Raw genomic sequence first — 25264 nt, 5'->3', positions numbered from 1 at the left:
AAACAAGAACTCTCCTGTGAGGCAGACTGCGGCGAACGGCAATACGACTACTAGTTGCGTCGCGGGGTATTGTAGAGCGGTGATGAGGGAGAAGGAGAAACAGAATCTGGATCTGATCAGGGTGAAACAGAGACGCTGCATCTGGGCTTTGGGGGATATTGCATGGAACTGTGATAGCTGCAGGTTGTAAGTGCAAACAATTGCCATCAGCCCTTGGATGTATATTGGATGGATAGAATAGTTAGAGGACGTGCGACTAAACCAGACTCCTCAGCCCTATCTCGATTGATTGAGTGAGGGAGTGAGTGCCTCGATCCGCTATAAAATGGCAGCATCTTGGACGTGAGGAACCCACACTCTCACTCCCTCACTCACTCCCTCGCTCATTAGCAGAGGCTCACTGAGCTTTGACCGATGGCGTCGAGCGGTGCAATGGTGTTGGCCATGGTGGTCCTCCTCGCCGCCGTGCTGGTGAGCCCTGCTGCTGCCGCGGCAGCGGCGGAGTTCATCTCCATGCCGACCGACGACGTCGGTGACCACTCCTACGGCGTCCACGCCACGTTCTGCCCCGACCTGGAGAGGATTGTGCGCGACAAGGTGGTGGATGCGCGCAGAAACGACATCGGCGTCGTCGCCGGCCTCCTCCGCATCTTCTTCCACGACTGCTTCCCTAACGTACGTTGTTGCCCGTGCTCTTACTTACCACTCCTCTTTTTTTTTCGAAAAGGAGGTTGGAACCCCCGGCTTCTGCATCATTACCTACTACTCCTACTATTTATCAAGTATAAGTATGTACATCTTGTGTATCCATCGTGCAGGGCTGCGACGCGTCGCTCCTGCTGGAGACAAGTCACCTCTACTCCAGCGAGCGGGACCTTCCCCAAAACAAAGGGCTGCACGAGGGCGCGCTCCAACTCATCCAGCGTATCCGCGATGCCGTGCGCGACGCCAAGTGCACGGACGTGTCGTGCGCCGACATCACCATGCTCGCCACCCGGGATGCCCTCATGATGTCCGGGGCACCAAGGTACGACGTGCACCTTGGCCGGAAGGACAGCAAGCGCCCTGCCTCGTTTGCCGAGGTCAGACGCTTCCTGCCCGCACGCGATGCCAAGATCAAGGATCTCATCCGGGTCTTCGAGGACCGCGGCTTCAACAAGGGTGACCTAGTCGCGCTCTCCGGCGCACATACCATCGGCAAGGCAACCTGCCCGAGCCTAGAATTCCGCACCGGGGAGCCCGCCTGGTTCGTCAAGGCAATCAAAGACAATTGCCCCAGATCAGGGGACAAGAAGCACATACTCGATGTTACCACCCCCGACGTGTTCGACAACAAGTACTACGGCAATCTCCTCCTAGGGTTGGGTGTGCTTGGCACCGACATGGAGCTCCTCCAACACCAGGAAACAAGATTTTTTGTCGAAAGCTGGGCCAAGGACGAGCATCTAGGGTGGTTCCATGGGCACTTCGCTGCCGCCATGAAGAAGATGGCAGATTTGCCTGTGGACCCCGACGGCGAGTACCGCGACAACTGCTTCAGGCCCAAGTCGTTTGTGAGGAACCTCACCGCAGACGGTTTCTCGGCCTCGGCTTGAGAGATCATCGGCTCAGATGGATCACCAGCCGATCGACCGCATAAATTAATCTGCATCCGTCGACCGCACGTCATGCCATATGTGCATGTAATAAGAGCAGTACGCCTAGCTTATCTTTTGTTTGATTGCAGTTAGCTTTTGTATGCCCACCTAGTCTAGAGCCACTCGGCCTGTGGGGCCTTGTATCCTCTCAGTTCAACAACTATTCCAGACAGCTTTCTGTTGTTGGGAGCTGCTCTCAAGTTTTATCTTACAATTGTTTTCCATCCTTTAGGTTTTACGCCTGTTTCTGTCATGAAAATTAATGGAGATGTAAGATTGTGTTTTTTAGCTCATGGAGAAGTAAGTTATTATAGGTTTTCTTTTTTGCTCAAAGAGTAATAAGCTAATCAAAGGCAATGAGAGACCCAAACATCTGATGTTTTAGAGCACCGCAAAGAATTAATGTTGCGATATAGACCTGATCCGAAAATAACATGCTCCGTACTAGCCCTAGTCTCAGAGAAAGCGGTACTGTTCATAATACTTAAACTTTTTCTGCAAGGATAAATAATAGTAATCTATCAACAAGTATAGTATCGCAACAATTGTCAAAGCAAATATGCGTTCCACATGCTTCAAACTTTCGGGTCGGGTTTCAGTTGGAAACTGGCTAGATCCAGGGACGGATAACATTATTGGTCTTTTTCACCTGTCTTTTTCTCCTCACAAACTAGTTCCATTATTATCCATGTGCTCCCTCTCCAAAGACCCTGATCAGCACAAGCTACTTGGCTAACAATAGCACCATCTCATCTTCGGACGTGAGGAACACACACACAAGCTATTTTGCATCATGTTTCTGGTTAGTGTTTTTGCATGGTAGACTTAATATTTTCTACATTTTATCGTGATCGCTCGCCCATTTTTTGTCCCATTTCACCAGGACCTCCAGAATAAGGAGATTTGGAGCATATTTTAGAAAATCCTTTTTTAAATATGTTGATTGGACGCACGGGAACCTTCCTTACAAAGGGATGAACACTTGGGATGAAACCACGCACCGTTTGGAGGTTCCAGAAAAGAAGATGACGCGTGGTTGTATCATGTGCTGCTGCCTTCTCCTGATCAACTATTTCCTCCCCGTGCAATCATGTCTATGAGATGATAAACAGAGAGACTCCACCATACGAAATAATTCCATGACGACCTTCATTGCGATCCATGCCATCTTCACTGGCACTCTCAAATCCATAACCGTGCAATCCAAGGAGCATGCACAAAACGTTTAATAGCACTTTTATTAAATTCGTGAACCTTTTTGCAACTTCATGAATTTTTCTAAATTTCTGAATCTTTTCAAACCCATGAACTTTTTATCAAATTCATGCGTGAATGTTTTCTCAAGTTCATGATTTTTTAACTTTGTGATTTTTTAAAAATTTGAGAACTTTTTCAATTTCCCCGAAAACCGGTCAGTGTCGATGACTTTCTAAAATTCTGTTTCCTATTTTTTTTTCCCAAAAAACGCGTATGTTTTTTTCCTTCAGAACCAGTCGTTATTAGTTTTTTTCTGGGCAGTGAACAGCGAGCGCAGCCGAGCGAATATACTAATGGGCCGGGCCATCTCAGGAGCCCATCTCGAATACTTCGTCGTTTAGGCTATCTCTCGTCAAAAACAGAAAAGGCGATCTGTATCGTACTAGGAAATTCCTCCCTGGTCTAAAAAAAACCGATAGTGGGATGTTTTACACCATCATGTGGCCCAACCCATCAGGTCAACATGGACAGCGATGTTGGAAGTGTATTCAAAGGGGCGCGTCCGAGGTGCTATCTGGAGTCCGTTTTGGTGTAGTACGGGACTATTGGCAGGCTATCCGATGTGTTCTCGGACACTCGGCTAGGTTGAACACTATCCGGTTCTTCATCTCGCACCATAGATTTGGCGTTGCGCTAGGTGCTTCCATCATATCCACTCCTCTTGCTACCAAATTCAGACTCATCTTTGGTGTCCGAGTAAAACAGAGTGTGCAATGATGAGGGGTTACATTGCTGCGGTTATTTCATTGTTGGGCAAAATGGAAATCTAGGTGCAACAATAATAACATATCATCAAGCCTGCATATTTTTATGAATAGTAACGACCAATAAAAAAATGAATTAAAAAATCAGTTTGAGTGTTCTTTGTTATGAGGTCTGTAAATCCAAAACCCCGTCCTTTTCTTTGGCTTGAATGTTTTCTTTGCTGATGCGAAAAGATCGTAAGTGTTAAGAGTTGTTGTCAACTATTTCTGTTTCATCTTTCCTTTCCTGCTACACATATATTTGCAAGTGTTTATTTTGTACTGAGACCATGATGCCTTTTATTTGCTGTTCTTAATAGAATTTCAGAATCTACCCCGCTAGCCTTTACCAACCTAGTATGGGTGTGAGGTTTGTTCTGGCAGGGCGGATTGACATATCAGAATCTACCTCGCTAGCCTCTTCCTTGCACTGATGATGAGCTCGGCCCGATAAGCAAGCTCCAGCTCTGTGCTTCCCGCCCCCTCTTCATCCACCACCAAGGTGGCCTCCTGCAAATAGCACCCCATAGCAGCTTGTACCTATCCTCATTCTCAATCTTTCTTCCCACTTCTATCGCGGCAAGACCTCAAGAACATATCAAAGAAAAAGAGAACGAACGGCCTCTTGCAGCGCCACCAACACAATATTTATCTACCAGAAGTCCAGAACTATTGTTTCGGAGATCAATATCAAGGTTTTCTTAAAAGGATTTGCAACATCGTCGATTTCTAACTATAAAACCCAGCATAACGACAAATCAATATCAATGTAAATGTCTCTCACTACATGTAACGAACTAAAAAATACAACTTTTAACTAGTTCACGGAAAGAAATAAATATGTAGAAAGCTGCAGAAAAATGCCAAATGGTCAAGAGCAATAGCATGCAGCTGAATTGTTACCAAAACCAAAACGAGTGCCTTACTCCGTAGGCTTTCAAGATATTTTTCTACTACTATATACTAGTGCATTACACAGTATTTGGTTCTATGTTACTACACTCTTAATGTAAAGAAAGTAAAGTAGCGTATCATGAGGAAATGAAATGAACTAAAGGAGATACCATATTCCAAAGAGTAACTCATTGTGGTGTCTTCAATTTTTCTCAAAATTGCAATACACTCAAGCTATTTGATGCATTTTTCTCCAAAAATAACCAAGATAAGAAGACGTACTAGTAATAATCAGAGAAACGATACTGAAACATGTTCTGGGATTACATAGTAGAGTTCAATACTGCAGTAGTAAGTAGTAATACTGAAATCAATACGATATACTATATTGGTAGCACTGAAAGGAGCAAAATGTTTCCATCATGCCAAGCTCCCATGCAGCTGGTAGTTTCTGAAATCTTGATTCTAATGCCGATTACTTGGTAGGGTCAAGGACATGGCCCGCGAAAACGATCACTCCAGACCGCTCCTCCATGATGAGGAAACAAACGGGTGGTCGGCAACAAACGGAACCATGTCCGGCGGCAGACCACCACCAGAAAACCCGCGCATGATCGAAGCAGCCTCGGTCCCTGCCTCGTCCACCTTGATGATCACCTTCTGCATGGCCTTAGTCACGAACATGGGCCTCCGCATGTCAGGCTTCTGGAACATGCCTCGCAAGTCACCCACGTCGCGAGAGAACGGCAGCGAGAGCCCCAGCCGTTGGAGGTCCTTTCCAAGGTCCCAGTCAAAGGAGATCTCAAACTTGGGCAGCGTAACCTGGACATTCACCACCATCGTCTTGGGTAGGATGCTCTGCAGGTAGCTTGGCGCAGCGGTGATCATGTCCACCATGTTCGCGATGCCTAGTTGTTCATCGGGGAGGAAGAAAAACATGCTGAACTGAGTGTCATCAGCGTCGACAGCTGCAGCGGCGCCTGGACCGCGGCGACGCTTGAAAGGAGCTGCGTGGGCGGCATCTGCCTTGGTTTTCCATGGGCCCAGATAGGGAAGCTTGAGCACCTTGAAACCATCCACGCAAGAGATAAACTGGGATTGAGAATACTTGCTCATGAACTTTGCCTTGACGCAGCTGCCGTCGAGAAGGTGAAACTGGCGAGTGGCGAGGCGCCGTGTTGGCCCGGTGGAACGGATTGCGCCACAGGCCTTTGAAGTAGACCGCGTTGGCGACCACGAGGGCGGTGTCAGCTTTGATGTCGCTTGGAGAAAAGAGGGAGTTGATGAGGTTGTTGGTGGCCTTTTTCACCCAGTCGTTCATGATCTCCACTGCTTCCTCCGGCTGCACGGCAAAAGAAATTTTAATAGAGATCTCATTATAAATTAAATATGATGGATCAAAGGGTATGCACAAATTCAATGAGATCGAATTAAAGAACAAAATATGCAATATGGTAGTGTAGGCCTGCCTGGGATTAGTAGTAGCATGGACTTACAGCGTCGGCGAAGTTGACGGTGCGAGCCTGGGATTTGTAGGACTTGGTGGCAACATCCCGGAACGCTTTCTTGAGCCCGCCGCAGGAAGCGTCGACCCAGACACCGCCGCCGAAGAGCACGCAGGGGGCGCTCTCGTCCTCCATCTGGTCGGCGAGGACGGTTTCCGCCACGCGCCGCACGAAGGCGGCCAGATCAGCCGCCGACGGCGCGCCGAGGAAGCTGAGCAGCTGGGCCTCCGTGGCACCGCGCGCCCCCGCGGTAAGCAGCGCAAGCACCGCGTGGATCGACAGAGGCGAGAACGCTATGTTCTCGCTCTTGCCGCCGAAGCCGTCTTCCGCGAGGTGCTTGGCGAGGCGGAGCGCCAGGGCCGTCTGCCCGTCGCGGACTGCGTCGGCCATGATCGATAGTCGTGGTTGCGAGGTTGCGATCGAATCGGTGGTGACTGGCTATCGCGTGCCACGGACGCACTTGTACCATATATACACGCAAGCTAGCTATCGCGTGCCACAGCTGACGATGTGTTCAACGGCGCCGCTTCAACTTTCGAGGTCCATTATTACCCCGCGTCTGTCCGTTCACCTTTCAAGGCACCAACAATTTCGAGGTAATAACCCGATGAACTCCTCCAAGTCACCCAAATGTATCTTTTTCCCAGATGGACTGAGCAAAAAGGAAAATCACGGGTTAATTAGTATTGATAGTATTGCGTACGTCGCCGTGATCCTAAACCGCCGTGCGAATGGCTTGGCTGATGACACGTCTCAGAGCATGTGAAAGTGGTACAAAAAAAAAGAGCTTTCCCTTAACGTGCCACATCATTTGGAAACACCCATGGAGAAGAACAAGCCACGGGAAAAAAAAAACAAGACTAGTTACACTCATTAGTATACAAATGCCCGGCCTTATTTAAATTCTTTTTGGAAACACTCATGTTTGTCATCCAACAAGAAGCATTCATCATATCACTCCCGTGCCATTGATGCATTTTTCATCTCAAGGTTGAGTTTCTTCCGAAATCAACAGCTGAACGCAACAACCAAGCCTGATCTTCTCTCCGCTTTCCCCCGTAACCCTCGTCGGTTTCTCCCGCATTAATCTCACATTCCCCCACACCCCATATCGCATGCCCACTATGCAACTATATCATCGAGCTCGCCCCTCTTTCGATAGTTGCGCTCACCATTGTGCATGATGGCGCGTGAGCGAGCGAGCCCCCCCCCCCCCCCCCCCCCCCCCGACCACGTCCTCCCGGTCATCTCCGCCGGGTTCAGGTCTTCTGGCCTCTAGTCCACCTAGTGGTAGTTGCATCTCGCTCTAGGAATGAAGTCAACATGTGTGGACCATTGCAGGACCCCCCCCCTCCCCGCCAAGCATCGTTCTCATATGATCTAGGTATTGAATACTCTCCGACACTCATACAATGCTTGGTGATTTCTAACATATTTTATGTTCTGGGTATTGTTTTCATATATTTGTGTGTATATCATGTGTTATTCCCTTTTATTGGGTCTGATTTTGTTCCTGGACAATATGGCCATGTCAAAACGACGCGTGGAGGAACGGTGTTGAAATTGATGGAGCCAGGGGTACTCGGGTAGCATACCGGCGACGAGCTGGTCGGGGGAAGGAGCTCGGCCGACATACAAAACGGGCTAGAGGGAGATGGGGGCGGTGTGGGCGGCTATGAGACGACGAAATGAACAAGGTGGGGCTCTTGGTATTTATTAGCGAGTAGAAGGGGTGCGGGTGGCCAGGATAATCCTTATCCGAGCGGGGTTCTACGGTCGCTATGGCCATGTAGAAATGTTATGGTTTTGAATGGTACTACTTCATCTCCCTTACAAGTTACCTACCGATGTCCACATTAGCTTCAAACATGGTGTGCAGTTGGAGCTTGTAGCTAAGGAGGGTTTTAACACACATGGGTGGCGGGCTGGCGGCATAGTCTACAGGTAGGACCTCGACCATCCCCGACATAGGCATAGTTTTGTATCATACAATTTTACTTTTGTCAGTATGTCTTTTTTTACATTGTTTGTGTTGGTTGTGGGCATCCTAGTCATGCAGATGTCGATTATATACTCATTATGCTTTGTATCCTCTTGAAAATTCATGAGTTAATAAAATCAACATTTATAAAATGAAATCAATATTTTTGAGCTCTCTGAAAACGGAAAAAACAAGGAAACAGGCATGCTATCTTTTATTTACCGACTTTCGAGCTAACACTAGTCTTCCTTGTTGTCACTACTAATACGTTAGCTATGAGCATTGTGAAAGCATCTTATTTTCTTATTTTCTCCATTTTCTTCCTTTTTCAACTATTTCTATTTCCGTTCATGTTTTTACTTTTTTTTGTTATTTATAAACACATGAACTCTCTTTCGTAAATATTGAATATCTTTCCGATATATATAGACATGTCTAAACATTTCATATAAATCTATGAACTTCAAATACAGATTTTTTTTAATACATGAGCATATTTTGTTTGCAAGAATGTTGCAAAAAAATTGAGTTGAACTTTCTTATATGTACATCAACATTTCAACTGGGGTATGTGAGGCGAATCACCTGTGGTTGAATGGTTAGAAGGATAGTAATATTCCCAGCCCATCAGAGTTGAAGTCCTATACTTTACATTGGTGCTCGTATTTTCTTGAATTTATTTTAGGCCTTCCGGTGATGTACATTCAGTGGGAGGAGACGTTCCCGTTGACAATGAAGGCGTCTGTGGTGACTTATCAAATCTCAAGATGATATGTCGGCTAAGCCTCTCGGAGGTGCTCATAGGGGTAGGGTGTGCGTGCGTGTGTTCAGGGGGAAGAGTGTATGCTCGTGTATTTGAGCGACTTCAATTGTAATGTGTTAAAAAAGGGGTATGTGAGTATTTTCCATTTGTTTATATTAATGTATGTATGGGTTAATGGACCTTGCTAATGGGCTAATTGACCTTGCCGTCACAAAAGCTATGGCTTAATGGACCTTGCCAATGGGCTGGCCCATTCAAATGTCTCAATGCGCTTAAGACCGACTTTAGGCTGCTGCCCAAATGGGGAGCGCCTATACAGCGCGGTACGCGCCTACAGCCATGGGAGTGCGTACCCTCCCTGCTTTTGAATATAATTAATATAAAGAGCTTTCCCGAAGGGGTATGTGAGTACCCTCCCATCTGCGGGGCGGGGAGCCCCTTGTTTTTCTAGCCTTTTTTCTGTTTTTAGCTTTCTTTTGTTTTTAAATATAATTAGTATTTCAGAAAAAGTTACAAATTGTCCAATTATTTGTGAATTCAAAAATTGTTCACAATTTGAATTTTTTTCAGGAAATGATAAATTCTCAAGGATTCAAGAAATGTTCGCAATTTCAAAAATAAAGTTCATGTATTCAAAAAAGTTTATAATTTAAAAAAATGTTCACGATTTCAGAAAATTGTTCATGATTTCATAAAAAGAGAAACAGAACATTAAAGAAAAGAGAAAATTAAAAATGTTCACGATTTCGAAAAAATGTTCATGATTTCAGAAAAAAAAATTCACGATTTCAAAAAAAGAGAAACAGAACAGTAAAGAAAAGAGAAAAAAATGTTGACGATTTCAAAAAATGTTCATGATTTAAAAAAAAAAGAAACAGAACATTAAAGAAAAGAGATAAATAAAAATGTTCACGATTTCAAAAAAAATTTCGTGATTTAGAAATAATGTTCACAATTTCAGAAAAAGAGAAACATAACATGAAAGAAAAGAGAACAAGAAAAAAATTAATCAGAAAAGGTAAAAAGAAAAAGGAAATACAAAATAAAAAACCGATAAAAATAAACAAGAAAAAACCGGTTCTGGGAGGGTTCTAGAACCTTCCCAAAACCGGTGGGGAGGAATCCCTATATGGGCCGGCCCAAAAAGCTGCAGACGCTCAGGGGGGTACGCGCCCACTCGCTAGGGGGCGACCAACGCGCCGTATAGGAACCCTGCCCCAAATGTATCATTATTGTACTCTCTACTACCAAATTACGGAACCGGTTGATATTTTGGGCCCACGCCTAGGCATTTCACAAAGCCCATTTTTGCAGATGGGTATTTGGTTAACGACGTTGTGACCAGAGTGAGCACGCGGAATCATGTTGCAGTAATTAATCATGTGGCAGGCATGATTGCCACCGTTTGCTTAGCTTACCTTCATTAGCTGGATCGATGCACCTTCGGTGCTCAATCTAGTTTGTATATCCTAATCTTAATTTGTACTCCCTTCGTTTTGATTTACTCTACATATTAGATTTGACTGAAGTCAAACTTCGTAAAGTCTGACCAACTTTATAGAAAACGGTATAAACACTTACCTTAAAAAATCTATATGATGTGAAGGTACATTCAATAATGTATGTAATGCTATTGATTTGTTATTGTGTATGTTAATATTTTTATTTATAAACTTTGTCAAAGTTTACAAAGCTTGAGTTTGACCAAAGCTAATACGCGGACTAAATAAAAACGGAGGGAGTACTGCCTACCTACAACACTAAAGACTGGATTATATTACAACCTCGGAGGGTCTCGAACTTGGACAGATCATGTGCTTAGATCAAAGAACTTGATACATAATCCAGGAGTGATCACGCGGAATCGTGTCAGGCATGATTGGCACTGTTTGCTTAGCTAACCTTCATTAGTAGGATCGATGCACCTTCGGTGCTCAATCTAGTTTGTATATCCTGATCTTAATTAGTACTCCCTCCATTTTTATTTACTCTGCATATTAGATTTTATGTTGGTCACTGAAGATGATCAGAAGTACATTGCTTTTGTCAAGAAAAAGTTGAGTGAGCAATTGAAGATGTCAGATTGATTTTCTTTCAGTTATTTTATGGGAATTGAGGTTGATCAAACTAATGATGGTTACTATCTCTCTCAGCATCGCTATGCACTCATCTTTCGGTGGGCTTACTACTTATATGCTTTCAATAGTTATCCTCCCCACACTTGGCTACCTATCGTTTACTGTAGGACTGAAGTCAAACTTCGTAAAGTTTGACCAACTTTATAGAAACCAATATAAACATTTACCTTAAATCTATATGATGTGAAGGTACATTCAATAATGAATCTAATGATATTGATTTGTTATTGTATATATTCATACTTTTGTTCATAAACTTTATCAAACTTTACAAAGCTCGAGTTTGACCAAGGGAGTACTGCCTACCTACAACACTAAAGACTGGATTATATTACAACCTCGGAGGGTCTCGAACTTGGACAGACCACGTGCTTAGATCAAAGAACTTGATACATAATCCAGGAGTCAGTAGTAGATCAAGTGCATCTCTTTTGTTGCATTGCAGTGGGTTGATTTTGATGAAACACGAGGTCTTACTGCAAATGCTCCAGATTAAATGTATGGACTACGGGTTTATTTTGAAGAAATGTCTTTTTTTTTGGGAAATGTGACAGCAACTCATCTTCCAGGCAAATCGTATCCTCAATTTTCTATCCAGCGGTCCAAAATCAAGGGGAGCAATGGGTGCACTGATAGCCTTATTTCAACGGATACGTTCTCATCCTTTTTTTAGTCACCGATACGTTCTCATCCAGTGGTGCCCTTATTACTCTCAGGTCGAACTACGTAATCCGTGGATCTTCTGAGCCCATGTCGGCATTTCACCAAGCCCATTTTTGTCCATGTCCATGATGACACCTCATGCCGCATGCGTGCTGTTTTTCTCTCTTATCGAATGCAGATGGTTTTGGTCAAGGCGCCATGACCAGAGTGAGCACGTGTAATCGTCTCGGAGTTGTTTGCTTAACCTAACTTAATTAGCAGGATCGATGCAGCTAGCCAGGTACCGTCGGTGCTCGATCTAGTGCTATATATAATCCTCATCTGTACTGGCTACCTGCAAAGTTGGAGAGTGGGTTATATTATGTATTTCCAAAAGTCTACATGCATGCCACCATGCATGCACGTGATGCACGGATACTTGCATACCGTAGCTTCCCGGTTACTGCGCGCGCATGCTCCCTCCATTATTCCAACTAACTCCGGTTAATTATCTCAACTCTGGTTAAGTAGACGCGGCTACTTCGCTTATAAAATGGCAGCACCTTGGACGTGAGGATGCCACACTCCCACTCACAAACTCACAAGCCTACTCACAGTGCACAGCACAAGCTAACTAAGGTAGCATCATGGCGGCGTTGAGCAGGGCAGCGATGGTGTTGACCATGATGGGCCTCGCTGCCACTTCAGCCCTTTCGCAGCCGTCGTTGATCTCCATGACCACCGATGTGCCCCTTCCCGACGGCCTGTCCTACGACTTCCACGCTCTGTCCTGCACTAACCTGCAGAACATGGTGCGCGACGCCGTGCAGGGAGCGATCGCAAGGGATGCCGGTGTCGTCCCTGGCCTCCTCCGCCTCTTCTTCCACGACTGCTTCCCTCAGGTATTGTTGATGGCCTTGTATAGACATAAAAGGTATTTTTGATAGTGGCCTTGTATAAAGGAATGGAGGGAGTACTATATTTAACAATAGTACTACTCCCTTCTTTCCGGTTTATAGGGTTTATCTCAAAATTGTAGTTTTTCCATTTTATAGGGCTCAATTTGGTTGTTTCCCATCACATGTTCAGATTCCAAGGTGCATTAAATCATTGCATGCAAGTACTAAGATAAAATTGACCAATGCATGTAATTTATGCATGCATGCATTGCAATTAATGCATTGGTAAACATACTTTTTTAAGGAAAACAAGAGCATTAATTTGGATGCTTTTGCAAACTCCAAAAGGTATTCCACCACTCGGTTGGTGAGATTTTTGAATTGAGCCTTATAAACCGGAAAGGAAAGAGTACTATACATGCACTTATTAATTTGAAAAGTGTCACGTCCATCCTGCTAGTGGCTGAACTTATTTCGTGCATCGTGATCGTGTAGGGCTGTGACGCGTCCATCCTGCTAGACAACGGTGAGCGGAACATGCCTCAAAACGGTGGGCTTAGGAGGAGTGTGCTCGATCTCATCGAGAGCATCCGTGCAACCGTGCACCGTGCATGTGGGCCCACTGTGTCATGCGCCGACATCACCAACCTCGCCACCAAGGAGGCCATCATGCAATCCAGGCTGCCAGGCTATGATGTGCCGCTCGGCCGGCGGGACAGCCTCACGCCCGCTACGGCCCAACAAGTCGGGATCCTGCCCGGGCCCGACTTCAACGTCCAACAACTCGTGAGAACCTTCGCCGACCGCGGGTTTGACAAGATGGACCTTGTCGCGCTCTCTGGTGCGCACACCGTCGGCAAGGCCAGCTGCGGCAGCTTCAGGAACCGCGCCGGGGAGAACGCCGACTTCGTCCGCACACTCCAACAAGTCTGTGCCAGAAACCCTGGCCACTTGCAGGACCTCGACGTGACCACCCCTAACACGTTCGACAATAGGTACTACAACAACCTCCAGGTGGGCAGAGGAGTGCTCAACTCCGACATGGCGCTCACCCGCGACGGGGAGACCAAGAACTGGGTCAACAACTTCGCCGGGAACCAGGGGTGGTTCTTTAGCCAGTTCAGCACCTCCATGAGGAAGCTCGCGCATTTGCCAGGAGGAAACATCGGCGAGATCCGCAACAATTGCTTCAGGCGCAACGGGAATGGAGAATCTGTCATCCTCGCGGCTGAGGTTTTTGCCGCCTTTGCTTGATAGATCAGATCGACCATTGCGTTAGCGCCATCGACTGCATGTATAATCAACGGCATGTCATGCCATGCATGTAATAAGAGCTTGCTACATAGCTTATGTTTTGCTTGATTGCAAATAGCATATGGCCACGTAGCATAGAGCCACTAGGCAGGGCCCCTGTATCGTTTCAGTTCACCAACTATCTTAATTTCCTTACTTTAACTGTCATTATCCTTTGTGTCATGGAAAGTTAATTACAGTCAGCATGCTCGATCCATTACCGATGTCTTTGCTCCCTGGGTCAATGAACTGTAATTACTTCAACAAGTCCGCTTAATTGCCTCCAACTCAGGTTAACTAGAGCCAGCTGCCTCTGTTATAAAAGGGCAGCATCTTGGACGTGAGGAAGCCACACCCTCATTCACAAGCTACCGACAGTGCACATCACAAGCTAAGGTAGCATCATGGCGGCGTTGAGAAAGGCAGCGTACTGACCTAACGTAGAATTTTCCAGCAAAGGCAATTTGCCATGGCTCGGAAGGTGAATTTGCAAAATAAATGTAAAAAATGCCACCTAAATGAAGCTGGCCGAACTATTTTGATAATGCAAATGAAAATTTCCAGAAGATTTGCCATTCGAGTTGATCGAACTATTTTACGGTTTGCTCACAATGGCAATTTTTTTAACATTTTAATTTGTAAAAGAAAAAGCATGGCAAGAATATTCTAGCAACATCTCTGATACTGCCCACATGGAAATATTATAGAATTGCCATGGCAAATATTTATGTTCAGAATTTTCCATGGCAAAAATTACCACTGAAATATAAGAATGAACAATAGAGAAAAAAATATGAACAAAAAATTGCCCTGGCAAATTCATATTAAAAATTTCCATGCTATTTTAATTTAAATTTCCATGTTGCATGAGAGGTTTGCTGTTTATGTAAAATAACACAAATTATGTAAAACAATTACACGGCAGATGTATATTAAAATTTGCAATGGTGTTTGAAATAAATTTGCCATGCTTTGTATGACAATTGCCATGGAAAGATAAAGTGAACAGTATGAACACATATTATAAACAAAATTACCAAGGCAAATTAATATCAAAATTTTCCATGGTATTTAATTAAAATTTCCATGTTTTGTATGAGAAATTTGGCATGTATGTAAAAAACACAAAAAATGAAGAAAATTGTCATGGCATATGAAAATTAAAATTTGCCATGGTGTTTTTCTATAATTCTCATGCTTTCTATAAGAACCATGGCATATGCAAACTAAAATTTGCCATGTTGTTTTAGCTATAGTTGCCATGGTGTTTTGCCGTGTATGTAAAAAACACAAAATTTGAACCGAATTGCAAGGAAAATGGCAAGATTGGAATAGTGCATGCAAAATGAAATTACAACCCTATGTAGATTATGCCAAAATGATCCTATCCCTCAATGGAAAAATATGTACAAGAATGTATTTGTTTAATGGGAAAGCGTATGTATGACGCCAAAAGATGGCTGCCCACTATGATGGAAATTTTTGTTTTGTACAGATAAATTGAGGAAAAAATCGTGGTATTGGAAAAAAGAAGGGCGAAATTGCCAAGGCAAAATGAGCGGAAAAAAAACTATGCACAATATGCCTATGTTGGTAAAAAATACTTTAATCATGGCAAATATATATTATCAACACAAAAGCTTAATCATCTTCTTTGCTTGCACCTAGATGTAGTATTCAAACCCCTCGGTCTTCTTTTCCTCTTTCGTGTCATGCATTTGATGCATACCTCCTCCTTCTTCGTCATGATATATTCGAACCTCTCCATCATCTTGGCCGTCGCACCTTCTCGCTTCTCCTTCTCCTCCTCCCACTTCCTCCCCCGCTCCTAGCCATCCTTTTGACGAGAGCAATGTATTCTTTTATTGGCTCACCATCTTCATCTACATTGTCCATGGCAGCGGCTTTGAATAAATTGGCAATGACATTGAGCCACTTGGGGTGCACATTCAAGTTCAACCAACAATGCATGAAGAGGAGTGCTTCTTCTCCGTCCTAATGAACAATATGCAAGCATGAACGACCTAGAAAGAAAAGAGGTGTTTAGAAAGATGCATATCCAGCCAAATGACCAACACATTGAACATATCTAGCCAAATGACCAACACAAGTTGCATATCCAGCCAAATGACCAACACATAGAGCATATCTGGCCAAATGAACAACACATATAGCATATCCAGCAAAATGATCAACAAACAGAGCATATCCACAAAATTACCAACACACATAGAGCCATAAAAACTTACAATCACTTGGAGTAACGTGCCACTTGGCCACCAAATTTGCAATTGTTTGTAAAAGCTGCAATACTTGCTCGTGGCGCGACTGCCGGTGAAAACCGCGCCGACTTCCATCGTAGAGGATGATGGCTACATATTTGACATCATTTCCTTGTCGAGGCATTGTTGTTGCAGTTTACGTCACCTTGCTCGGGCTATTTCGGGGGAAACCCTAGATCTGGGTCACTCGGATCAGACGATGATGATGCCTTCGGTGCCATTCTCCCTCCTGGGGGCATCGTTTTGAAATAGGTGCTGGCTAGAGGGGACAAGAGGTGGAGCGGCGATGCATCTACAATATCGACGACAGTCGGTCTCGGCGGTGTGGCGCAGTGGAATACATGGATCAACCCAAAGTCATGTTGCTGACTCAGTATTTGTTTTGTTAGCCTCTGCTGAATAATGTAATAAAGACGGATATGTCCATCGCTCGATGCAGAACCCGGGGATTATCCTTCTTTTCAAAAAATTGGTATATCGTAATATCATTAGTGGCGCCATATGGTAATGTGCAGGGGCGGAGGCAGGATTGGAGCTTAAACAGGACCGAACATCATGATTCTCACTTAAAGGGGGCCAAGAAAGCTAATTTTGTCTAAACGTCATGTCTAAACTAGCCTTAAATACAAAATGATTCGTATTGTACAATGCCATGGGGGGGGGGGGGGGGGGGGCAGGGCCCCTGCTGGTCCCCCCCTAGCTCGTAATGTGGAACTAGAGGGTACGTGAGTCTTTCTACCTTTTCTTTTTTGCGGGCAGTCTTTCTACCTACCAATTATCTACCTGTATGCATTAATTAATCATGTGTTCTCTGGCTACTTTTTATTTCCGTAGGCTATGAACATGTAGCACACTGTCACAACTAGCCCTCCCTGCCAATTATCTAGTGCTCCCTCCGTTCCGATTTACTCGTCGTGGTTTTAGTTTAAATGTGAACTAAAACCACGACGAGTAAATCGGTACGGAGGGAGTAGTTAATTTGGCATGATGTAAGCGAGCAATGACCAGTAGGTAACTTGGTTTGTGTATAAGTATCTCAGTTTAGATCGATGCATACGCGGCACCATCGCTGGGTTTAGATCGATCGATCGCGACAGACCACGTGAGTGTAATCATGTGGAGATACGGAATCCTAGCTAGATAGGATTTGTCAAACCATCAGGGTCACATGATGGAGCATCTGCATGCACGCCGCCTGCCTGCTGCTCGGCTCGATCGATCCACTACTGATCGGCGTGTTAACAATTCGTCGTACGTGCCGATGGTGCGCAAACTCACAACCTAGATTGACTACAAAATCAGGACAAATAATTTTCTATTCATCACGAGGATCTTCCCACCACAGAGTGGCCGTTTCGGCTCTCTCGGAGCATATGCTCTCTGATGAACAATAAATTCAAAATAAAAACTACTCCCTTCATTTCTAAATATAATTCTTTACAGAGATTTTACTATGGACCACATACGGATGTATGTAGATGTATTATAGAGTGTAGATGCATTCATTTTGCTCCATATGTGGTTCATAGTGGAGTATCTACAAAGACTTATATTTAAGAATGAAAGGAGTCGCAAAATATTAAAAAATGATTTTTTACACATGTTTATGTAAGTGTAACAAGTGTGATGAGAATTTTTATGCGAATTGGGTTAGCCGTGTTTCATCGGTGAAAAAAGGAAAAAATAAGTGTAACATTTAGCATTAGACTTGTTATTTTTGCATAGGTCAAAATTCTTAGGCTTTCCTTCTAAAAATTTGCAAATAGCATTTCAGTGTGACAATGACATATCTAATTCTCTTCATATTTCTTTAACAGTTGCAGAAAAAACAGTTTTCACATTTAGGACCATATGCTTCCAAGAGCCATATTGGATTCCTGTCCCACAATCATCGTATAATACAATTGGTGCATTGGTGACAACAACCTGAAACAAGAGGTATTCCACTATTTTTGCTTCCATATCCGTTATTCGCCCAGCTTGCCTTGATCAGCATTTATAAGCTGATTGGGCTGTAATCAAGTAATCAACACCCCTCCTAGACGTGAGGAAGGCACACTCCCACTCGCAGAATTACCATCCTAGTGGGTGTATATGGACACGTAGCAGACAAACCACGTGTGGAGTTATGTTATGTGTTTTGATCGAGGAGTACTTAATCGTGAGGTCATACTACTAGAGTTTTGATTACCAAGTATGAGCTGTTTATCTGGACCAAAACAAGATTGAGATCTATCAAGAGCATCTTCATCTATTATTGACGATCTGGATGTATTATTATTATTTTTTTTGTTGTTCATTGTACTGCTATAATTGAAAATGAATGGATTGAAAACTTTCTTGGAAAACAATTCAGTGTAGTGGAATTCCTTTTCTGAATGGATCCAAACTTAACCACCATGCGAAAGTGCGGGACCTTATGGTCCATGGGTGCAAGTGATGGGAGACAGTAGCTTCTAATCTTCTTCTTCTTCTTCTTCTTCTTCTTCTTCTTCTTCTTCTAATCTGATAGGATATGTACAACCGGTTTGGATGGTGATCCAGTAGTAGCTATGTGTGTAGGCATTTATTCCTATTCTTGCCGGATCTGGTTGTCTTTCTGTAAAAAAATTCTCTAGTACCAGAGCTTGGCACTTGAACTTATTTAACAAATGATTATGTGCATCAAAATGATGTAGAGGCCGGGGTATTCCTCATTTTCCAAAGAAAAAAACAATTACAAAAGCACAACACGGTAGACAAATATTGATTACCCATCGACTGATGATACAGTGTGCTAGTTTCTAGGGTTTGGTGCCCATCTACAAACACATTTTCCCAGCTCCCTCGGTAAATGGTTTTGCCAGATAAAATCCTTAGATTTCCTATAAAAATAGAGATAAAACCACTAGGTTAGTTCAAATTGCAGTTCTAGCAAAAGCTTATAAGAAATAGCTAAGGCAGGTGAACTGGAAGAGTTCTACCACTGAGCTGCCTGCATTGTATGCACATTTATGATTTTTTGTCTTCTTATTCTAAGAAAAATGGTTTTAATACAGAAACCATCATAATGTTTCTGGGGTAAATATCTGCTATATTAAAATAACAGTTTATTAACATGTATATTGCGGTAACTGCAAATCTCAGCATCCACCCCTCCGTACAAAAAGGAAGTCATTTGGTCCAAAACCTTGGTAGGTACTAGTAAAATGGCGGGGTATTTGGGTCCTTTCACATCTCTCCATCATTGGGTACCTTCTCACTCTCAGCCCTAAAAATGAGGATAGGCTATTCGAGTTCCGTTATAAATAGCGGCATGTCCTGATCGTGTAGAGGGCACATTCCTTCACTCTTAGAACGAGTCACAAATAGTCCACACACACACACACACAGAGAGAGAGAGAGAGAGTAGCTACATATGTAGGATATAGGGTCGATGGAGGCATTGAGCAGTGCAACTATGTTGCCCATGCTGTTCATCGTTACGGCGCTGCTCTCCCAGGCAGCCATGCCATCGTCCATGCCATCGTTGATCTCCGTGCCAACTGAGGAGCTCGAACGCACAAGTGTGCCCCTTGCCCAGGGGCGCCTCACCGCGGACTACCATGCGGAGTCGTGCCCAAACCTGCAGCAGATTGTGCGCACCGCGGTGGAGGAAGCGTTCCGAGACGATGTTGCCATCGCTGCCGGCCTCCTCCGTATCTTCATGAGCGACTGCTTCGTTTATGTACGTTATTTACACACTGATCGTCTCTTCCTTAATTTTTCCGATAAACATTACATAGTACAATGATCAATTAAGTAGTGTGGTTCTGAATTATCTCAGACCTGAAATGCAACCGCAGGTATATATGACTTACTTTTTGTGTCGTACGTATGTAGGGCTGCGACGCATCGCTTCTTCTGAACGGCACTTACCAAGTGGGCGAGAGGGTATACCACAGCGAGCAGATCCTGGAACCGAAGGCCAGGCTGCAGCCCAAGGCGCTGCAGCTCAACGAGGATATCCGCATAGCTGTACATGGCACCTGCGGACCTACCGTCTCCTGCACCGACATCACCGTTCTCGCTGCCCGTGATTCGGTCGTCGTGGTATGTACAAGTGCACATATAACAGGAGTGGCAGTGGATGCACAACTAAACTACTCCATCTGTTTTACCCTGCAAAAAAAAAAAACTACTCCATCTGTTTCAAAATATTTGAAATTCTCGGGTTTTCATAACTCAAAAATCTTTAAGTTTGACCAAAACATATGAGTATCTACTATATCAATCCTATGTAGTATGTAAATATATGTTATGAATCTGATGAGACTAGTTTGATGTTGTAGATGTTAGTACATTTTCTTTTGGACTTGGTCAAAGTTAAACATGTTTGTCTTAGGATAAATCTAAAACCTCAAATATTCTGGAACGGAGGGAGTAATATATATATATATAGTATTCTCATTTGCAGTCTGGTGGAGTCCTACGATCTGCTGCTCGGCCGCCTGGACAGCTTATTGCCCAATCGGTGGCAAGAGGTTTACGGCCAGCTCCCGCGTCCCACCGGAAGTGTTGACCAGCTCGTTGCCCACTTCGCTAGTAGGCTTGATCTCACCGAACTCGATCTTGTGGCGCTCTCCGGCGCGCACACCATCGGCAAGGCTCAGTGCAGTGCCTTCTCCGACCGGTTCGGTCCTCGAGAAGACGGCGAGTTTGTACAGAGGCTCGCCGCGAACTGCTCCAGCGACGGAGAGCGGCTGCAGGACCTTGACATAGAGACCCCGAGAGCATTCGACAATGCCTACTACCGAAACCTGGTGGCCGGGAAGGGGGTGCTCAACTCCGACAAGACGCTCATGAATGACCCGCGTACAAAGGAACTGGTCGAAGGCTTTGCTGCGGACCAGTGGTGGTGGTTCTTCAACCAGTTCGGCACATCCATGAAGAAGGTACCATTGATGTACCAAGCCGTCCCTGGGAGATTTGGTGAGATCCGCCGTTTCGGCTGCTTCAGACGCAACTCTGCCCCTAACCAAGCCTGATGTCATCTGCTTGAGATCATAAAATAAAATTGTTGTATCAGTATATCTATTTCCAGTGTAATAAGAGCTAGCTAGCCAGTTGGTCATGAATCCGCCTAGCAAGTCTATCATGCATGCGCCGCGGCCACACGAATTTCATACTGTGGGCGCATGTATTATCTTTTTTGAAGCATGTTATTTTATAATAAAAGTAGTTGAAATATAATGCCCGTCCTTCTTCATCCATATAGTGAATGTACTTCAATATACTATGGTAATGGAGTCTACAACTCTCGAATTTAAGATCGAGCCAACACATCAATAATTTAGATTCCTACTTATAGTATACATCGATCCCATGTCTGAGGCCTAGTAGTGAACTTAAGACGTGAGGGAAGTGTGGAAACATATCGTCCGTCTTGTCCATCACCAGTTCAGATTTTTGAGCGACTATCTGGTGGATACAATTCAGCGATATTCACTATGCATGATTAGTGTTGCCGTCTTCATTGTATATCAACCGATGGTATACTACGAGTGTCTCAACCCATTGTTTATACTAGTGTTTCTTGATGCAATATGTTATGACTCTAAAGTAATTTAAACCATTCTCATCTGTGTAGAAAAATGTGAATTATTCTTACATCTTGCGATATATCGTACCATAATCCATGACATATGTTGCCAAGATATAATTATATAATGACATGTTTTATACTTTTCTTTGCAGAGAATAGTTTAGATCAAATAACAATTAACAATTGCATGGATTTCATAAGTCGTATTGTTTAGGTTGTTCACAAAAATGACTTACGAAAACAATTACATGCAAAGCCTAGGGATATTTACCCCCTTTTCAAAAAAATGGGACTAATGACAAGTAGTAACTCAGTCCTTGTTTATTGGTCCCCTTAGTATTTTGGGCCAAATTTTGACCATCGATTTAATTAAAAAAATATTAATGCATGTCACAAAAAAATAGTACCATTGAAAACTATGTTCAAATATGAATCCAACGATGCAAATTTTTATGACATGCATTAACATTTTGTAAGTCAAATCTATGATCAAATTTTGACACAAAATATGAAGAGGACCAATAAACCAGGATGGAGGAAGTACAACAATAATCAATAATTAATTAGCCGGAAACATCCACTCCCTCAAAATCATCCTCTTCCTTAGAAATATTTTATTTTTCCTAATTATTTTTCAAAAAGGAGGATCACCCCCGGCCTCTACATCGAGCGATGCACATAGCTATCTTCATTATATTATTCAATAAAGCCTTACAAAATAAATACATGAATCAACCCGAAAACACCATTTTGATGAACACAATCGCCATACCGACAAGCATGATGATGTGCCTTGACCTCACGTCAGCACACACCATGAAATCTGGTGGGCTCAACAACTTGCCCGCCTGTGAGCTGGGAGCACAAACCGGTCTCTCAGGCCCTCAGCACGCACCGCATGCGTACACTCTATGATCTGTCGCGACATCTTCCATTGTCCCATCTTTAGGAGTGATCAATGCATTGACCTTGATAAGCCCTTTGCCGTCGACGCCGCCACGACCCAGACAGCGGCACCCTCCTATGTGTGCCCATCAACACGCGTCTAGCATCGAGGCCCCACAGCAGCGTGCCGCCGAGACCTGCTCCCGTTGATGCTAAAGATGTAACACCGCTCGACCTCATGACTCCTCTAGTCACCATCTGCTCCAAAACAATGCCACAGGAGGGAGAACGACACCGAAGGTGCCGCCATTGTCCAATCTGGCAGACCTAGATCTAGGGTTTCCCCCGGAGCATCCCAGGTGTGGTGACACAACCTGCAACAATGATGCCTTGACAAGGAAACAACGTCAGAGACGGCGCCATCATCCACCTTTAACCGAATTCGGTGCGAGTTTCACTAGATGTCGCACCACCCTGATCTCATCGTTGACTAGATCCACACAAAGCCTCGCCATAAAGACGTACGCCACCACCGCCGGTGATCCGTCCAACCAGAGAAGACTCCTAAAATGATGCCCTCAAGAGGGACTACAATGCAGAAGCATCGACATCGCTCGATCCCGAGAATATCTAGGGTTTCTCCCTGAGTTTTCCCCACCATCGTGGAACCCCAACACCTCACCCCATGCCACATGCCGGCCACCAAAGCCAACTCTGGCTGGATCTGGCTTGGTCTAGCACGTTCGCGCCCACCTCGTGCAGCAGATCAGATCCTCCATGGTGCTCCTGTAGCGCCGCCACGCCCATCCATCACCGCCCCACCGATGCGTGCCGTCGCCAAGGAGAAAACGTACGTACCACAGTGACCCGCATCCAGGGGTGAGCGCTCCCGCTCGGCCAAGGCTCCTCGCACCAGCCCTTAACTGCAAGAGGAAGGGGCTCCTCCGCCACCGCATTCAGCAGCCTGGGCTTATCCCGGCGGCCTCCTCCAGCGACAGCGGGGGGGGGGGGGGGGTGAGTGGTGCGGCTGCTCGCCTGGCGGTATTAGTCGGGCGCCGCCCGAGCTGGCGGGCGATGCGGGGGCGAACAAATCTTTTTCCCTAATTGCATGGGCCCTGAGTTTCTATTTTTATGTTAGATACTCCCTTTGTTCCTAAATAGAAGTCTTTTTAGATATTCTAATATGGACTACATATGGAGCAAGTGAATCTACACTGTAAACTACGTCTATATACATCCAGATGTGGTCCATATTGAAATCTCTTAAAAGACTTATATTTAGGAACGGAGAGAGTAGTTGACTTCTATGACAGCCTACCTCCCTAGGCTTCCTCAACGTTTATGATCTCACTATTAACCTTAATCCCCTGTCATGTCTAACCTCTGTTCTTACCTCTAAGTTGCCTTGTTTGCGAGCATGTACAATTTGCTTAGAGCGAGATTTTTCTAGACGAAGTCACTAGAAGCGTCCGAATTTAAATTAATAAAGCCATAAATTGGTAGCAGTACAAAATTCTAACAGGGACATAGTAGGGTATTCGCAAATTACATACCAAGAGGCTCAAACGAGGACAAAATGTCTAGGAGTAAAGCAAAATAAAAACTATGGCGGTGCATAATAAGCTTCATTATGTTGATGTAGTGCATAGTTTTAATCTTGCCTAGCACCATGCTCGACGTGAGACGTCGCCCTGCCATTACTTTTTCCCAAAGCCAACCAGATCTGAAGGAAAATAGATCAACTTGATAATCCGGAATAACACCTTCAATCGCAAGCTCATAATGACAAATCCATATATAGTGCCCAAGAAAACACCGCAAATGCCCTCCAAGCAATTCTACGGTTTTTCTGGTATAAACCATGAACTACTCTAGAGCTTCCTGAGAGGAGTTGGGGGTCTCAGTTGCACCTAAAGCTCTCCCTAACACAACTCCAAAGGAATTTGGCCAGAACAAGGTTCACGGCACGAGTACCTTACTGAACGCTAATGAACAAACCGAACATAGACTCCAATGCTGTAACTTGATCCCAGAGTAGAGATTGGTATCTGACGAAAACCACATGTAGACTCATGTTATGGAATCAGATCCAGAAGTTTTTAATCCTAAGCTCATATTACAGAAATTTTAATTTACTCAATACAATGTATTTTTCTGGATCATCCCCATAGATCGATATCGACTGAGCATGCACATGGTAGACTAACTAATTTCCTTCGATCCATTATTGATCCATGTGTTAACAATGCATTGTAGTAAATCAAAGTGATCCGGCTAGATCCAAAACACAAACAGTCACATGTGACACACAAAACAAGACAATTTTTTTATTTATTTAATCCATCCTAATCTTCTCAGGATCTTAATACAGTGAGTGCTTTTTATGTATCCTAATACTCTAGGGTACCTCAATCTATTATCTTTTTCCATTATCGATGCATGCGATCTTCAGCCTTATTCAGCGTGTAATTAAGGTTTCTCTTCATAAATATTATATCACATCCTTTATGTGAGTAATACATGTCATAGCTTAATTGTGATCCCGATCCATCGTCGATCCATATGTTAATTAACACTGAATATTACACGTAAAGGTCTCGAAACTTGTAGCTAGATCCAAACATGGTCAACAGTATCCGAAACACAGACTAGGGAAAAAGGAATATTTATTTTTATTCATCCTCATCTTATTATGTCAATAATATATAATTAGTGTGCTACCATAGTAGACTGAAACACTAATGGTATTTTAGTATTTCTTGCATCTCGCCATTATGGAGTC

General features: G+C 44.1%; 3 protein-coding genes and 1 pseudogene across 3 annotated transcripts; 3 read left to right on the top strand and 1 right to left on the bottom strand.

Moving 5' to 3' along the window:
- The first annotated feature begins 341 nt into the window (after positions 1-341).
- Positions 342-1930, top strand: LOC123042913 (peroxidase 31). Its single transcript, XM_044465268.1, has 2 exons — positions 342-675; positions 819-1930. Exons 1-2 carry the CDS (start codon positions 415-417, stop codon positions 1593-1595), a joined length of 1038 nt encoding a protein of 345 aa, XP_044321203.1. The 5' UTR covers positions 342-414; the 3' UTR covers positions 1596-1930.
- Positions 1931-4859: 2929 nt separating this feature from the next.
- On the bottom strand, positions 4860-6455 carry LOC123042912 (serpin-ZXA-like; annotated as a pseudogene).
- Positions 6456-12151: 5696 nt separating this feature from the next.
- LOC123042911 (peroxidase 2) lies at positions 12152-13920 on the top strand. The gene is made up of 2 exons (XM_044465267.1): positions 12152-12462; positions 12955-13920. The coding sequence occupies exons 1-2, from the start codon at positions 12208-12210 to the stop codon at positions 13711-13713; spliced, it is 1014 nt and encodes a 337-aa protein (XP_044321202.1). The 5' UTR covers positions 12152-12207; the 3' UTR covers positions 13714-13920.
- Positions 13921-19449: 5529 nt separating this feature from the next.
- Positions 19450-21179, top strand: LOC123039730 (cationic peroxidase SPC4-like). The gene is made up of 3 exons (XM_044462763.1): positions 19450-19740; positions 19896-20105; positions 20345-21179. The coding sequence occupies exons 1-3, from the start codon at positions 19450-19452 to the stop codon at positions 21038-21040; spliced, it is 1197 nt and encodes a 398-aa protein (XP_044318698.1). The 3' UTR covers positions 21041-21179.
- Positions 21180-25264: the final 4085 nt, after the last annotated feature.

This window comes from Triticum aestivum, chromosome 2B (assembly GCF_018294505.1).
Source record: "Triticum aestivum cultivar Chinese Spring chromosome 2B, IWGSC CS RefSeq v2.1, whole genome shotgun sequence".
Classification (NCBI taxonomy): domain Eukaryota; kingdom Viridiplantae; phylum Streptophyta; class Magnoliopsida; order Poales; family Poaceae; genus Triticum; species Triticum aestivum.
The sequence above is the reverse complement of the archived record's forward strand: the minus strand, read 5'-3'. Positions and strand labels throughout refer to the sequence as shown.